This window comes from Myotis myotis, unplaced genomic scaffold (genome assembly GCF_014108235.1).
Source record: "Myotis myotis isolate mMyoMyo1 unplaced genomic scaffold, mMyoMyo1.p scaffold_m19_p_2, whole genome shotgun sequence".
NCBI lineage: Eukaryota > Metazoa > Chordata > Mammalia > Chiroptera > Vespertilionidae > Myotis > Myotis myotis.
Window position 1 is genome coordinate 162595378 of NW_023416324.1, and position 16408 is coordinate 162611785.

Sequence of the window (16408 nt, forward strand, 5' to 3'; positions counted from 1 at the left end):
CTGCAGGGGAGGGCATTTGGGGGGGACCAGGCCTGCAGGGGAGGGCATTTGGGGGGGGCAGGCCTGCAGGGGAGGACAGTTGGGGGCAACCAGGCCAGCAGGAGAGGACAGTTAGGGGCAACCAGGCCAGCAGGGGAGGGCAGTTAGGGGTGACCAGGCTGGCAAGGGAGGGAAGTTAGGGGTGACCGGGCCAGCAGGGGAGGGCAGTTGGGGGAGATCAGGCCTGCAGGGGAGGAGAGGGGCAACCAGGCCTGCAGGAGAGGGCAGTTAGGGGCAATCGGGCCAGCAGGGGAGCAGTTAGGCAGCAATCAGGCTGGCAGGGGAGTGGTTAGGGGGTGATCAGGCTGGCAGGCAGAAGCGGTTAGGGGCAATCAGGGAGGCTGGCACGCGAGCGGTTGGGAGCCAGCAGTCCTGGATTGTGAGAGGGATGTCCCAGATTGGAGAGGGTGCAGGCTTGGCTGAGGGACACACACACCCCCTCGCCCCCGTGCACGAATTTCATGCACCGGGCCTCTAGTTATTAATAAACGTACATGGAACTATACTCCCAAATCTCAATGGGCATAACTGCATCTGACCATTTCAGAAATATGAAACATGGCTTAGGAGTTAAGGTACAGTGGTTTTAAATTCTACTTCAATTATGGAACCTTGGGCCTTAACCTATCTGAGTGCTAGTTTCCTCAACTATAATTATAGTATTCAATTAATAATGTTACTGTGGAGATTCAAAAAGTCTTATTGCCATGCCCATAACAAAAGTACTCAAGAGTAACAAAGGAGTGGTAGGTGAGGGTTAAACGTCTTAGAAATAGAAGGCAGTAAAGAATAGCTTGCCTAGCCAGTGTGGCTCGAGCATTGACCTATGAACCAGGAGGTCACAGTTCGATTCCTGGTCAGGGGATATGCCCATGTTGTGGGCTCGATCCCTAGTGTGGAGCATGCAGAAGGCAGCTAATCAATGACACTCTCTCATCATTGATGTTTCTCTCTCTCCCTCTCCCTTCTTCTTTGAAATCAATAGAGATATATTAAAACAAACAAACAAAAAGAATAGCTTACTTTAGAGTGGGAGATAGGTTTTAAAGATAGCATATAAGGAAAAAGAGATAAGTCTGACCTCTGTGGTGTCCATTATGCTAACCCAGTGGTCGGCAAACTCATTAGTCAACAGAGCCAAATATCAACAGTACCACAATTAAAATTTTTTTTGAGAGTCAAATTTTTAAACTTAAACTATATAGGTAGGTACATTGTTATTAACTTAATTAGGGTACTCCTAAGCTGGCCTTTGCTAAAAACACCCTCAATCTGACTGAGGTACGTTCACTGAGGTCGAGCCCTTCCAACTCTCCCATCCACACTCGTCTTGTATACTTGTTTCGTCTATCTCCTTTCTGAAAACCGACTTCTGTGCATGGGCCACAAAGTTTCAATCGCACTATACGTGCATGCCCGCACATGGTATTTTGTGGAAGAGCCACACTCAAGGGGCCAAAGAGCCACATGTGGCTCGCGAGCCGCAGTTTGCTGACCACTGCCCTGTGGGAGTTAACCAAAAATCGGAATATTGATATTAATAAGATTAAATTTGAAAAGTTCAAATGAATTAACTTATACCTCAAAAGTTTAATAACAGAAATCACTTAATATTGATTAGAACCTAACTTAATGACCTTTCCCCATTCCATGTGAGCCTGTCAGACTTGTACTTTCAGTTCCTTCTTAATTCTGTACTGAAGCCCTTGAGTACTGATCAATCAGTGAGATTTCATTATCAATACTTGAAAATAACTAAAAAATAAACCGCAATAATGGATCTTTACCATATGAAAGAATAGGGTATAACTATGGGGATATATATATATGTATGTGTATGTGTGTGTGTGTATGTATATATATGGAACAATAAAAAAATAAAATATTAACTTACAAGTTCTGTTAAATGTCTGAGATGTCCAATTTCTTCTGGAAGTGAGACCAATTTGTTATTACTAGCAATTAAGACTTTCAATGGTAAATTACACAAATGTACTGGCAGTGTTGACAGTTGGTTCCGACTAAAATGGGTAAGTAGAAAAAAAGAAGATTCAGAGCCCATTACTCAAGAAAAAAATTTCCATCTTTCCCACTCTATACACAGTAAAATAACAAATGTAAGTCTTGCAAGGAACAAATAGAATTTAAGATTTGAGTCCTAGCCTACATTTCCTCACTTGTGAGCTTTGTAATTTTTAGGCATAGCATTTAACCTATCTGCATCTTATATAGATTCATTTGTAAATTGAGAATCCTAACTTCTCTACCTTGTACCATAAAACACCTTTGTAAATAATAAAGTGCTATATAGTACAATATATTATTTTCTTGAAGTTAATTTATATTAAGAAAAAAAAAATGACTGAAAAGTAGGGTATATTTCCCTCATAATCATTCCATTATATACGAAGAGGCAAAATGAGTTTTAGAAATATGTAAACTGTAGCCGAAACCGGTTTGGCTCAGTGGATAGAGCGTCGGCTTGCGGACTGAAGGGTCCCAGGTTCGATTCCGGTCGGGGGCATGTGCCTGGGTTGCGGGCGCATCCCCAGTGGGAGATGTGCAGGAGGCAGCTGATCGATGTTTCTCTCTCATAGATGTTTCTAACTCTCTATCTCTCTCCCTTCCTCTCTGTAAAAAATCAATAAAATATATTTAAAAAAAAAAAAAAGAAAGAAATATGTAAACTGTATAATAAAATGATTACATATAAAAATATTTCCAAAGGATATTTCATTTGCTCATTTTCTCCAATAAAACTTATAATAATAAAATAACAAAAGAATTCTATAAGATGTGAAAAAAATGGAGTACATGAGTTGAAATGCAATTATACATTCAGAACCGAATACATAAAAATATATAATCACAAGAACCAAACGAAGTATTTGGAGAACCACTGCAAGCCTATTAGGTTAATGACTATTAGAGTTTGTCAATTATTGCAAAGACAGAGGGAGAAACTAGAGGGACATAGGAAATACTGTTAATTTAGCCTAAGAACATGTATAGAAACTGCTGATATGAAAAGATAATGTAAACTTTAGTAAAAAGGAGCAGAAAATTGAAAATATCACATAAAATCAAATATTTAAAAAAGAAACATCTTACCTAATATTTAAGAATGTTAGAGCTTGTAGGTTTAGAATTGCCTCTGGTATATACCGAATACAATTTTGGTATAAGTTGAGATTTTCAAGAGAAACAAAATGACATGTTTCTATGGGAATTTCTGAGAGGCGATTTCGTGACAGATCTGAAAGAAAAAAAATCAAGTTTAAAAATCAATCCTTGGAACTTATTTACTGAAATGTTAAATAGGCATTTTTGTGAATGTCTGGATTACAAAGAGTTCATACTGTGGAGATTGATCCAAAATAAATATTCAAATTTTTATTAATTGAATAAACCATTTTAATTTATGTTTCCACACCTGTTGCTGGGAAATGCTGATTCTTCTTGAGACTCCACATATACTAAAAAATAAAACCAGTATTCTTTGCAAGTAACACAAAGTCTAAGGCATATCTGCCAACAAATAACATAAAAGATCATACTAACTACCCAATATCCAAGGAAACGAATGGATCCCTAAAATCCACCTTTGCAAAAGAACAGCAACATTCTGAGGTTTATTAGCAAAGCAAAGCAAAGCAAAACAAAACCAAGCAAAAAAATACTGTTTCTTTCTTTACCAGTCAAAGATATACAGGGTCATGTCAAAGCACTCAGGGACCATCTTTGCTCCCACTTGCCAAACAATTTGAGCTTCAATAAAGATAATAATTGTAACAGATTGAAAGCTAGCCTACATATTGAATTATACAAGCTGATAATGAGATATTCTCCTCCACCTCCAGAAGGTAATAGAGAACCAATTCATTATCTTGCATACTGACAAAGAGGAAAATTAAACATTTATCTTGCCTTTTCTGTATGAACTGAGTAACCAAATGTTTCATTTATAATGTGTTTTAGTTATAAATGAAAAATGATAGAATATCACCAATTTCCCAGCTCAATAAATTCTTTATAGATAATCAGAAATTATATGCCTCCCACTAAAAGAACAGAATATCACTTTTAGTCTTGACACAGAGACAAGAACCAAATCTAATCAAGCTTCTGGATCAGCTGCAAATTTTCAGGAAATGCAGAGGACAAAGGAATGTGCGGAAATACAGTCTCTCTACCACTACCCATTTAGATTTAATAAAATAGACTGTGAGATTAATTTGCTCACCACTGTTTTTTCTTCTCCTGCACCATCTTAAAGTCTCTGTTAGAATTATTTGGTAAGAACTCTTTACTGAGAACTTTCCTCTATCTAACAGAGGACTGAATTCCTACATATCTGCAAATATCTTGCTTTCACCATAACAAGTGAATTATATTTTGTCTAGGAATAGGTATTCTTAGAATCTGTAGATGTTATTTTACTACCTTCTAGTCTCCAGTGTCACACTGAGTAGTCCAGCACATATCTATCTGATCATTTTGCCTGTGTAAGCGGCTTGTTTTGTGTGTGTTTTTGTCTCTGAACCACCCCCAACCTTCTAGTCTGGAACTCAGTAGGTTCTTTCAATCCTTCTTTAAACCAGGGAAATTCTCCTCAATTATACCTTTAGTTATTGCATCTCCCCAATGTGCTCTTTCTCAGTTATATTTTTTTTCTGTTTTGATATACTCTAATTAGTGTCCCAGACCATGAATTTGAGTATCAACAATAATCATCCTCCCCACAAATTAATATATAGAAGAGTTTTCCCCTCACTTTTTAATTCTTTTATGCTATGATTAGAAACATAGCTTTGTCTCTCTTGAGAATCTCAGGATAATTTGTTTTGCTTGTTAAAGTTGTCATCTATCTCTTCCAATAGTTCTATTTCACTGAAGTCACTTGTTCTAGATATAATCTTTGTTAATCCTCTCTCTGGCTGCTGGAGTTCCTTTAAGTGAATTATTTTACGTTGCCAATTCATACCTTGCCTCATACTTGAAGCTCAAGCTGCTAGAATTAACACCAAAACAATGGAAGCAACTTCTACAAGGTCTGGAACAATCCCTCCCCCGCTCCACCACCACCACCATTTCCCCAGATACAACTCTTTCTAAGGACTCAAGTTTTGATTATTGCCCCATTAGTTTTACCTCCTGTTTTCATCTGGATCCCAGACTCACATACCCTCTAACAGGTCCCACTAGCCTGTGAGCCCCAGAGCTGGCTTTACTCTGAAGTGATAGTTACTAAATGTAGTTGGGAAACAGTCTTTTTTTTTTTTTTTTTTTTAATATATTTTATTGAGTTTTTACAGAGAGGAAAGGAGAGAGATAGAGAGCCAGAAACATCGATGAGAGAGAAACATCGACCAGCTGCTTCCTGCACACTCCCCACTGGGGACGTGCCCGCAACCCAGGCACATGCCCCTGCCCGGAATCGAACCTGGGACCCTTCAGTCCGCAGGCCAATGCTCCATCCACTGAGCCAAACCGGTTTTGGCGGGAAACAGTCTTGATAGAATATAAAACAATGACATTGAACTTGTTTTCCATTCAGAAGTATAAAATGTTTTTTTTTTTGTTTGTTTTTTTTTTTAATCTTTATTGTTCAGATTATTACAGTTGTTCCCCTTTTTTACCCCCATAGCTCCCCTCCATCCAGTTCCCACCCCACCCTCTGCCCTTACCCCCCACTGTCCTTATCCATAGGTGTACGCTTTTTGTCACTGGGTCAAAGGTCATACACATGGAAAATGTAGCTATTTCCATCCACGACGTGTCCCTGTGTTTGGAAAGGTCTCTCGCGACTTGTTCACGCTCTACTCAGAAAGGGTACGGAGACACGTAACGGCTTTTTAAAATAATGTGTCCTCTTATGTTTAAAATGAGGATTTCGCTACCAAAAGTGAGGAGAAAGCAACACTACAGCTGCTCTCGCCCCTCTCGCCCTTTGGGTGATAGTTGTGCTTGGGGCTGCGCTCTGGTTTGCAGGCCGTTGACGAAGCCGTCCGGGTGGCTCGCGCAGTTCTGCCGGCTTCCCAGGGGCCATTGCAGCCTCGCAGGGGCCATCGCAGCCTCACAGGGGCTGTCGCAGTCTTGCAGGGGGCACCGCATCCCACATTGGGGGCGAAGGTGCGAGTCAGAAGCTCCTCTCGCTGTCTCTCCTGCTGCTCCCTTGTGTATCATCAATGCTGGAAGTTTCTGAGAGCAGTCTAAAGGTGCTGGACATCATACTTTAACTGGTCAACATGAAGTTTGGCATTCTGTCTTTTGTTGGGCGGCTCCTTGCTGGACAAAATCTCCAGGCGTTCTTGCTAGTTGAATATCTGGTATGCTTGCTTGGATTTCGTTTTCTACTAAGTGCACAGACTGCTTGTCTGCCGTCTCCCGGCGTCCCATGTGAGATTGGATCTGGTGGATCTGCTTGTGCGTTTGCTGGTACAGCGGTTTCATGTCGCCGGCCCAGCCGGGTCCAGCTCCGGCTTCCTCCAAACCTGATTCTGCTTCTTGAGTGTGACCCTTATGGATGCGAGGAGTTGAAATTTGCAATTTGTTGGGTTAGGCTGCAAAAGCGCAGGTGGTTCCTTTTGAGCCACTGGCATAGCTTGGGCATGGATGTAAATTGAGTAGGGCGGGGTCTCTGGGAATCACCAGGTCAGAGCAAACAGCAAAGGCGTCTCCGCGACTCCTTGCCTCTCCACGACTCCACGTCTCCGCATCCCCAAGTGCCGGCGAGCAGCTCCGCGAGAAAGCCACCCTTGCTCTCCGACCCACTGCAAGGCCGCCCTGCCTCTCCCCATAGGGGTCTGGGACCTCAGAATCCCGCCCCAAACAAGCTCAGTGGATTCGAGAGTTTGTAACCCCTTGCGATCGAAAAAAACCGCGCATCCAGTTGCAGCCCACCTGGCGTGCGACTCCGTACCTCTGTTCGTGGCACCTCTGTACATCCTACTCAGTCTCAATGCTCTTCTTTCTTTCCTTCCAGTTGTAGAACTTCCACTGGGTCAGCTTTCCCATGGTTCTGAATGATAGCTGTTTGTCTTATAGTTGGTGGTTTCAAGGTTGTTGTGGGAGGCAGCACGCACAGGTCTATACCTTATGCCGCCATCTTGGTTCTCTCCTCTAAAATGTTTTTAATAAATGATATTCCCCTTTCAATTTTAGGTTAGCTCCTGTATCTTTTTGATATAGCATCTTCATTTTCTTTTTTAGCATTTCCTTATATTCTGGCACAACAAGATGTTCCAGTCTTATCTTGCAACTTCCGTGCCCCCGTTTTGGAATCAGCTATTTCTCACCCTCATATAACATAAACTTCTGTGGCAAGTCAGACTTGATGAATGGTGGTTAGGAGCAAAAGGGAAAACCACCAATCCTGATGGAAGACTCAGAATAAATGACTGTTGCTTTTTTGTAAACCACTAAGCTTTGTAGTGGTCCGTTACACAGCAATAGAAAAGCAAAACAGAAATTGTTACCTGGAAGTGGAGTGCTGCTTTAACAAAAACCTAAAACATCTGCTATTTTTAAAATGAGGCAGCAGACAATGGCCTTAAAGGGACCTCCCAGACCTGTTAGTGGAGGCTGGAGGGCAGTGAAAAAATTGCTATTAAAGGCTGGAGAAAAGGGCACCCTACTTCTGTTTTGGCAGATCAATTAAAGGAACTATAGCCTACAGTAAAATGAAAGGTACCTAAAGGATTTAAATCACCATAAATATATGTGATTATCTGTAGTGAAATATGTTAGTTGAAGTTAAGATATATATGACAAATATTAATATTAATCTTAGATCTTAATGATGAAAAAGGGTATGCATATACACATTCCAGCAATATTCCATCTAATTTAATTCCCCCTCACTTATTTTTAGATATCATTCAAATACATCACATATTTCTCCTTTTCAAATAATGCAGAGAAAGGAAATGATGGCAACCAAATTAAAAGACCCTCTTTGCTCACACAAGAAAGAACATGAATTTCTACCTAAAATGGATTCTGATTTCACATAATATTGGAAAACAAACTCAATTTACAGACTATAAATACCATCCTAAACTGTGATCCAATCCTTATATTTTCTTTTATCTTGAAACACTGCTCATCTCATACTCTGACAATAAAGTTTGCAAAACCATACCCTGAAATAATACAATTTAGAGCAAACTTTTTTTATCTTAAATGGGACATATGATATAGCTTTTAGTGCTACCTCTACCATTTATACTGTCTTAATCTTGAGAACATTTGAGAATCTCCTCTAGGACTTTTGGTGAGATGCTTTCAATTACTTTGCTTCTTTTTGCAGGTAAGAGGTACTTTTTTTTCCTAAGTTTATCTGTCCCATTACCTGTTCAATAACTTGGATTTTACTAGAGGCTCAGTGCACGAAATCTGTGCACAGGGGCAGAGTCCCCTCAGACTGGCCTGAGCTCTCTCGCAATCCAGGACCCCTAGGGGGATGTCGCACCTAAACCATCAGTTGGACATCCCTCTCGCAATCTGGGACACTGCATGCACCCATGACCATACTTTTCATACAGGTGAAAGGCATCTTGCTGTCGTATGGGCAGCTACATTTTTTTACCCTGATTATAAAAAGTAGTACATAACATGATCCTTCTGAGGCAGTAGCACCATTTTCCCCATCTTATGGGTGGAAAAACTGATGCAGAGAGAAGTTAAGTAATTGGCTTTGTCACACAGTTATAAGTGTCAGAATCAGGGCTGATCACAAAATGTGCAAGCCAGAGTCCATGCATGTCATTGCTTCATCATCCTGTTTTTTCAGTTAGAGTAGCCTTGCCAGGTTTTAATGTTTTAATCTAAGAGTCTGTTCCCAATATATAGGGTAGGGTCCCTAGGCCTGGCCGGTGATCAGGGTCATCTGCAGGGCAAATGGTGGGCGGGGCAATTGGGGGCCCCCTCCCCTGCTGGCACCTGCCTTGGCTGGTGGCCTGGCGACACCTGCTGGCCGGCCCCGCCCCCAATCACCACTGCTGCCGCCCCTCACTTCTGGGGGCAGCTCCTGCGTTGAGTGTCTGCCCCCTGCTGGTCAGTGCACACCATGGTGATCGATTATTCTGCTGTTCAGTCAATTTGCATATTAGGGTTTTATTATATAGGATGAATTAGGAGTAGTTAGGTACTACTCTTGAGAGACAAACATGAAACCCAAGGATGTAACAGTAATGTGGCTTTTTAAACCTGAAAAAAGCTTTTGGGAAACATTTGTTTAACTGACATGGCATTTTCCTCCCAGCTAATTTTACTAACTTTCTATTTCTGTTTGAGACTGAAAGTCACGAGGTCCAGTAAAAGAATATAATTATTTTACTAGCATGATACTGCTCACTTCCCATTAGATGGCAAAAAGGGGGGGGGGGGGGCTTTAATTCATTAACATAAATCTCTTAAAATAAAATAATTATCAATATCTAAATAGTGTTTCAATGCTTAAACAAATTCTTTACTCTTAGAAATCTGTTCAATTTTGCTCCTTATTTCAGATGTAGTTAAACTGTTATAATCACCATTCTCAACTCTTCCTAACAGCCAAAAGGCAGCCTTCTTTCTCTCTGAGTTTTACACTAAGATGCCTGAGATCACTTTCTTTGACCCACCGTATCTAATTCACACTCTCCTGTCCCTCTGTTCTTCTCCCTATTTTCATGTAAGCTATCAGAAGAAATAATGTGGTGACATTTCTGTTAAAAGGAACCACCTATCTGATTAACAACCAAAATAAGTTAAGTTCAGCTGAACCAATTAATACAAATATTTTGAATTTAAATGTAAGTTTTCCACACCACAATAGGTCATCTTGAAATTAGTTCTATGTGGAGTTCTTCCAAGTGTTTCCAGGTTTTATGTATATGCAGGTTACCTAAAGCACATGGGGAAAGGGGACCAAAGGATATCTTTCCGAAATCTCTTATTTAAAAAAATGGGTGTTTTGGCCATTGTGTATTGCTTATTACCATAAATGTATATGTATATGTATGTGTATGTGTATGTGTGTATATATGTATGTATACATATACACACACACACACACACACACAGACTAGTGGCCCGGTGCATGAAATTCGTGCACAGGGAAGGGAGGGGGTGTCCCTCAGCCCAGCCTACACCCTCTCCAATCTGGGACCCCTTGGGGGATTGGGCCTAAACCGGCAGTTGGATATCCCTCTCTCAATCCAGGACCACTGGCTCCAAAACCGCTTACCTGCCTGCCTGCCTGATTGCCCACAACTACTCTGCCTGCTGGCCTGTTTGCCCCCAACTGCCCCCCGCCCGAGCCTGCTCGCCCCCACTGCCCTCCTCTCCTGGCCTAATCACCCCTAACCGCCTCTGTCTCGGCCCAGCCACCATGGCTTTGTCTGGAAGGATGTCTGAAAGGTCTCCTGGAATGTCTCCCAATCTAATTAGCATATTACCCTTTTATTAGTATAGATATATAGAAAGACATTTTTTAGGACATCTGCTCAGCTTACTACTCATTCACAGGGGCTGGCTCTCTCTTTCTCCTAGTTTTTCAGCATGATATATACCAGTGATTCTTACTTAACCTTAGTGACCCTCTCATTCTTAATATCCTGGTAAACTCTTGCCCATCATTCAAGAGCCATCTCAAGCATAATCTCATTATACTCCCCTTGACTTGTCTAGGCACTCAAAGGATTCTCTGACTGCGTTTCTATTACTCTACTACAGTAATTATCACAAAGTACTGTAATTCTTCATTAGATTTTAAGTTCCTTGAATCCAAGAGCTTTTATCTTTAACATCTAATACCTGACTTATTAAAGGTCAAGCTTATTTGCTAAAATTAACTCAGTAAGCTAACATTGGATATTTCATACTAGTCAAATCTCTAATTAGCTATTTTATGTTTTTTATTAAAAATTGGAAAATTAATTATTTCTAAATAAACGAACTTTATTTGGGAGGTAATTTTTAAAATGTGAGCTCCATGAAGGGAATAAGAAAAGATCTTAAAGAGGAAATGTAGGAAACATAAATACAGTATAGGTCAAATTACACCCACAACACTAACAACCCTCTACAACAAATTAAAAATAAAATGGGTGCCAAAACCGGTTTGGCTCAGTGGATAGAGCGTCGGCCTGCGGACTGAGGGGTCCCGGGTTCGATTCCGGTCAAGGGCATGTACCTGGGTTGCGGGCACATCTCCGGTGGGGGATGTGCAGGAGGCAGCTAATCGATGTTTCTCTCTCATCGATGTTTCTGACTCTCTATCTCTCTCCCTTCCTCTCTGTAAAAAATCAATAAAATATATTTAAAAAATAAAATAAAATAAAATAAAATAAAATAAAATAAAATGGGTAATCTAATAATGGATTAATATCCAGGATAAATAAGCATTTTTAAAAATTCCAAAACAACAAAAACCAAGCACAATTAAAAAATGGGCAAAGGACTTGAATGAACATTTTCCCAAAGAAGATATACAAATCACCAATAAGCACATGAAAAGACACTCAACATAACTAATCACTAAGGAAATGCAAATCAAAACCATAATGGGATACCACTTCATATCAATTAAGATGGCTACTATTTTTTTAAAACCAGAAAATAAAAAATAATGGTGAGGATATGGATTAACTGGAATCCTTGTGCACTGCTGGTGAGAATGTAAACGGTATAGCTGCTGTAAAAAAGAATACAGCAGTTTTGGTTTTTTAAAAGTTAAACATAGAGGAGAACCAAGATGGCGGCATAGGTTAACGCCGGAGTTTGCTGCCTTGAACAACTACTTCAAAAGTGAAACTAAAAGACGGAACGGACATCACCCAGAACCACAGGAATGCTGGCTGAGTGGAAGTCCTACAACTAGGAGGAAAGAGAAACGCATACGGACACTCAGAGGAGGCGCAGTGCTAAAGTCAAATTCTGAGGTGCGGAGTGCACAGAGCGGGCTGGCGGCGGAGGGCGCGGTTGGCGTTTTCAATCGGGAGGGAGTCCCAGACTCTGAGCTCCAGATACAGGCGAGTCTTTAGGGACCCACACTCAAACGGGAGAAGCGGGACTGTCTGGCTTCGGTCAGAGCGAGTGCAGCTTTCTCTCCGAGGTTTGCAGCGGTTGCTGGGACTCAGAGAGGCAGAGCCCCTGGGGACAGGACTGAGAGCTGCCATAACTGCTCTCTCCGGCCCACCCTGTTGATCCTGTTCAACCCGCCCCGCCCAAGCCCTGCACAGAGGCATTTGCCGGATAGCCTCAGGCAAAGGCTAGATTAGCACCTCCCTAGAGGACAGAAGTTCTCTCACTGCAGACACAGCTGATTCTCACAGCCACTTGGCCTGGAGGTTAAACCCTCCCTGGTATTAGCTACAACAATCAAGGTTTAACTATAAGGCTGCGCACAAAGACCACTAGGGGGTGCACCAAGGAAGCATAACAAAATGCGGAGACAAAGAAACAGGACAAAATTGTCAATGGAAGATATAGAGTTCAGAACCACACTTTTAAGGTCTCTCAAGAACTGTTTAGAAGCCGCCGATAAACTTATAATGAGATCTACAAGAAAACTAATGAGACCCTCGATGTTATGATGGGGAACCAACTAGAAATTAAGAATACACGGACTGAAATAACGAATATTATACAGACTCCCGACAGCAGACCAGAGGAGCGCAAGAATCAAGTCAATGATTTGAAATGTGAGGAAGCAAAAAACACCCAACCGGAGGGGCGGAATGAAAAAAGAATCCAAAAATGCGAGGATAGTGTAAGGAGCCTCTGGGACAGCTTCAAGCGTACCAACATCAGAATTATAGGGGTGCCAGAAGATGAGAGAGAGCAAGATATTGAAAACCTATTTGAAGAAATAATGATAGAAAACTTCCCCCACCTGGTGAAAGAAATGGACTTACAGGTCCAAGAAGCGCGGAGAACCCCAAACAAAAGGAATCCAAAGAGGACCACACCAAGACACATCATAATTAAAATGCCAAGAGCAAAAGACAAAGAGAGAATCTTAAAAGTAGCAAGAGAAAGAAACTCAGTTACCTACAAGGGAATACCCATACGACTGTCAGCTGATTTCTCAACAGAAACTTTGCAGGCCAGAAGGGAGTGGCAAGAAATATTCAAAGTGATGAATACCAAGAACCTACAACCAAGATTACTTTATCCAGCAAAGCTATCATTCAGAATTGAAGGTCAGATAAAGAGCTTCACAGATAAGGAAAAGCTAAAGGAGTTCATCACCACCAAACCAGCATTATATGAAATGCTGAAAGGTATCCTTTAAGAAGAGGAAGAGGAAGAAAGGGAAAGATACAAATTATGAACAACAAATATGCATCTATCAACAAGTGAATCTAAGAATCAAGTGAATAAATAATCTAATGAACAGAATGAACTGGTGATTATAATAGAATCAGGGACATAGAAAGGGAATGGACTGACTATTCTTGGGGGGGAAAGGGGTGTGGGAGATGCGGGAAGAGACTGGACAAAAATCGTGCACCTATGGATGAGGACAGTGGGTGGGGAGTGAGGGCGGAGGGTGGGGCGGGAACTGGGAGGAGGGGAGTTATGGGGGGGAAAAAGAGGAACAAATGTAATAATCTGAACAATAAAGATTTAATTTAAAATAACAAAAAAAATAAAAATAAAAGTTAAACATAAATTTATGTTTATAATCCAGCAATTACATTTCTTTTTTTTTTTTATTGCTTAAAGTATTACAAAGGGTATTACATATGTGTCCTTTTTTTCCCCCGCCCTTGACAATCCCCTGGCCTCCCCCATCCCGCTACATTTCTTAATATATACCCAAAAGAACTGAAAGCAGTACTGGAACAGTTATTTGTTCTAATACATATAGCAGCATTATTCACAACAGACAAAAGGTGGAAACAACCCAATAGTCATAAACAGATGAATAGATAAACAAAATGTGTTATATGCATACAACAAAATAATATTCAGCCTTAAAAAAGGAATGGAGGAAGGTGGCGTCCACAGCCTCCATTCGTATGAGAAGCAGCTTTTCTGAAAAGGGATTCCAGCATAGTTCCTTGGTTTTTCAATAAAAAACTGAAAAAAGTGAAGAAGAAAATAAAAAAAGGAATGGAATTCTGATACATGCTGCAATCTGGATGAACCTTGAAAACATTGTGCTAAATGAAACAGGCCAGACACAAAAGGACAAATATTGTATGAGGTATCTAGAATAGTCCAATTCAAGGAGTCAGAAAGTAAAATAGTTACCAGGGGGTGGTTGGAGGAGCTAACTGGATAATAAGTTTGGGAGATAGATAAAAATGAGTGTACTTAATGCCACTGAACTTATGGTTAAAACAGTAAGCTGTTATCTATATTTTACTACAATTTTAAAAAATCAAATGTGTAGTACTCAAAGTAAAAAATAATGTAACCTGTCTCTTTTTATTGATATGCATCTTAAACATCTCTCTAAATGATGGACTTTTTAAAATAAACATATCTTACACCTCAGCAATAAATTAAATAATACAGAAATTACAGAAATAAAAATTCAAAGTATTCTTGAAAGTCAATTCTCAAAAGTTAATCTCAAACTGTGTAACAAAGAATGTCAGTTATTTATTAACTTCTTCCTAATTCCATTTCTCTTTCCCAGAGAGAAAAATGTTCAATATTTCATTCTATTCAATTATGTAATTATGACAGAATTTATTTCAAATCTCTAGCCCTAAGCCAGGAAAACCTAGGTTCACTTCAGTGCAAACACAATTAATGTTTTCAACGGTATGGCATTTATTAAGAAATGCTAGCAGTCAAAAGTCTTATGTTCTTCTAATAACTCCTTCAGGCTATCCCACGCAATGACATCATCCTGACCAAATAAAGCCCATTATGCAATAGTCACAGATACAGTACTATCACTTTCTATGAGAACAGTTACTGCTATGAATGTTAAAAGGGCCTGAGATTATGACAAATAGGCTGCAAGAGATTTTTACGCTGAGCAGTGTAAACTTTAAAAGAGTATTATAGGAATAAATATCCTTCAACAAATAAAGAAATGGTAAGGACACAAGCTAACAAATGAGAGAAAGAACATAAACAATTGCCCATTAAATGAAGATACTCTGATGACTGACAGGAGTTTATTATACTTTTGAAACTTTCTTTAAATTGGCCACATTTAAAAACACACTCTATACTTTAAGGTATTTCCTTTATGTTGCAACCACTACATCACTACCATGAAAATTTTATTGAAAGAGCATGCAATAAAAATCATTTTTTAGCTATTAACCAAATTATGTAACCAAGGGAGGTAAAAAATGAGAATGTTTTATAATGCTTTTCATTCTGTAGTCATATAATTTTTAATATAAATTGTAGGTTTTCTTTAAAATTTTTTAAATTTTAGTTTTTTTATCAAAGTTAGCAAATGTATATAATTTTACAAGTATTTTACTTTTTAAAATATATTTTTATTGATTTCAGAGAGGAAAGGAGAGAGAGAGATAGAAACACCAATGATGAGCTCAGCTGCCTCCTACACACCCCTTACTAGAGCTTGAGCCCACAACCCTGGCATGTGCCCTGACCAGGAATAGAAACCTGAACTCCTAGTTCATAGGTTGACACTCAACCACCATCTGAGCCACACCAGCTGGGTGAATTTATATAATTTTAAATCCCAATCAGTGCCTTCTGCTTCTGGGAAGATGGAGCAGATGTACTTTTTCCTATTCCTCCTGCTAAGTACAACTAAAAACGGTGGCCAAAATAAGTTGAAAAACATAATTAGACTCTAAAGGGTTAAAAAGATGACTAAGGACTTTAGGATAGTGACCAGTTCTCTGGGCTCTATCTGCCTCACTCATTCTAGACTTGGAGTTGATGTCTCCAAGTTAGCAACCCAGAAACGCCAAAGAAATACTGATACCAGGAAAGGGGCAACTTAAGATAGAAAACTTATAGACAATAACTGCTCTACTCTAGTCAAACACCTCACCTCCCGACCTTTGCCAGCAAAGGCTGAGTGGAGAGCCAAACTTCCACCTTTGTAAGGCTGTCACTTGGCATTTTGGTGGCTCCTCCTCAGTCTCCACTGGTATGGTATCAAAAAAGGCCAAGTAGGGAACCAGGACTTTCCTGTCTGCCAGAAGGTAACGTGGCTCCCTCACCACCAGGTGGAGAGGTGTCCTCCACCTTCCTGCTAGGAGGACTAGTAGTTAGGACTCTGACCACTCCCCAGTCGTTTGGAGAGCCAGAAAGAAAAGAAAAATGGCCTGTCATAAGATTACTATTCCTTTTCAGAAAGCAAGGGCCTTTCAAGAAATCTCTAGATTCCTTAGACAGTGGTTCTCAACCTTCTGGCCCTTTAAATACAGTT

At 40.2% G+C, this 16408-nt stretch overlaps 1 protein-coding gene across 11 annotated transcripts in view; it reads right to left on the minus strand.

Moving 5' to 3' along the window:
• Nucleotides 1-16408, minus strand: part of LRCH3 (leucine rich repeats and calponin homology domain containing 3) — a 122081-nt gene that overhangs the window by 79336 nt on the left and 26337 nt on the right. For all 11 annotated transcript variants that reach the window (XM_036352696.1, XM_036352698.1, XM_036352689.1 and 8 more), the window contains exons 2-3: nucleotides 3151-3295; nucleotides 1934-2060 (exon numbers count right to left, since the gene is read on the minus strand). In XM_036352696.1, coding sequence (XP_036208589.1) covers nucleotides 1934-2060; nucleotides 3151-3295 — 272 coding nt within the window. The remainder of the gene's footprint in view (nucleotides 1-1933; nucleotides 2061-3150; nucleotides 3296-16408) is intronic.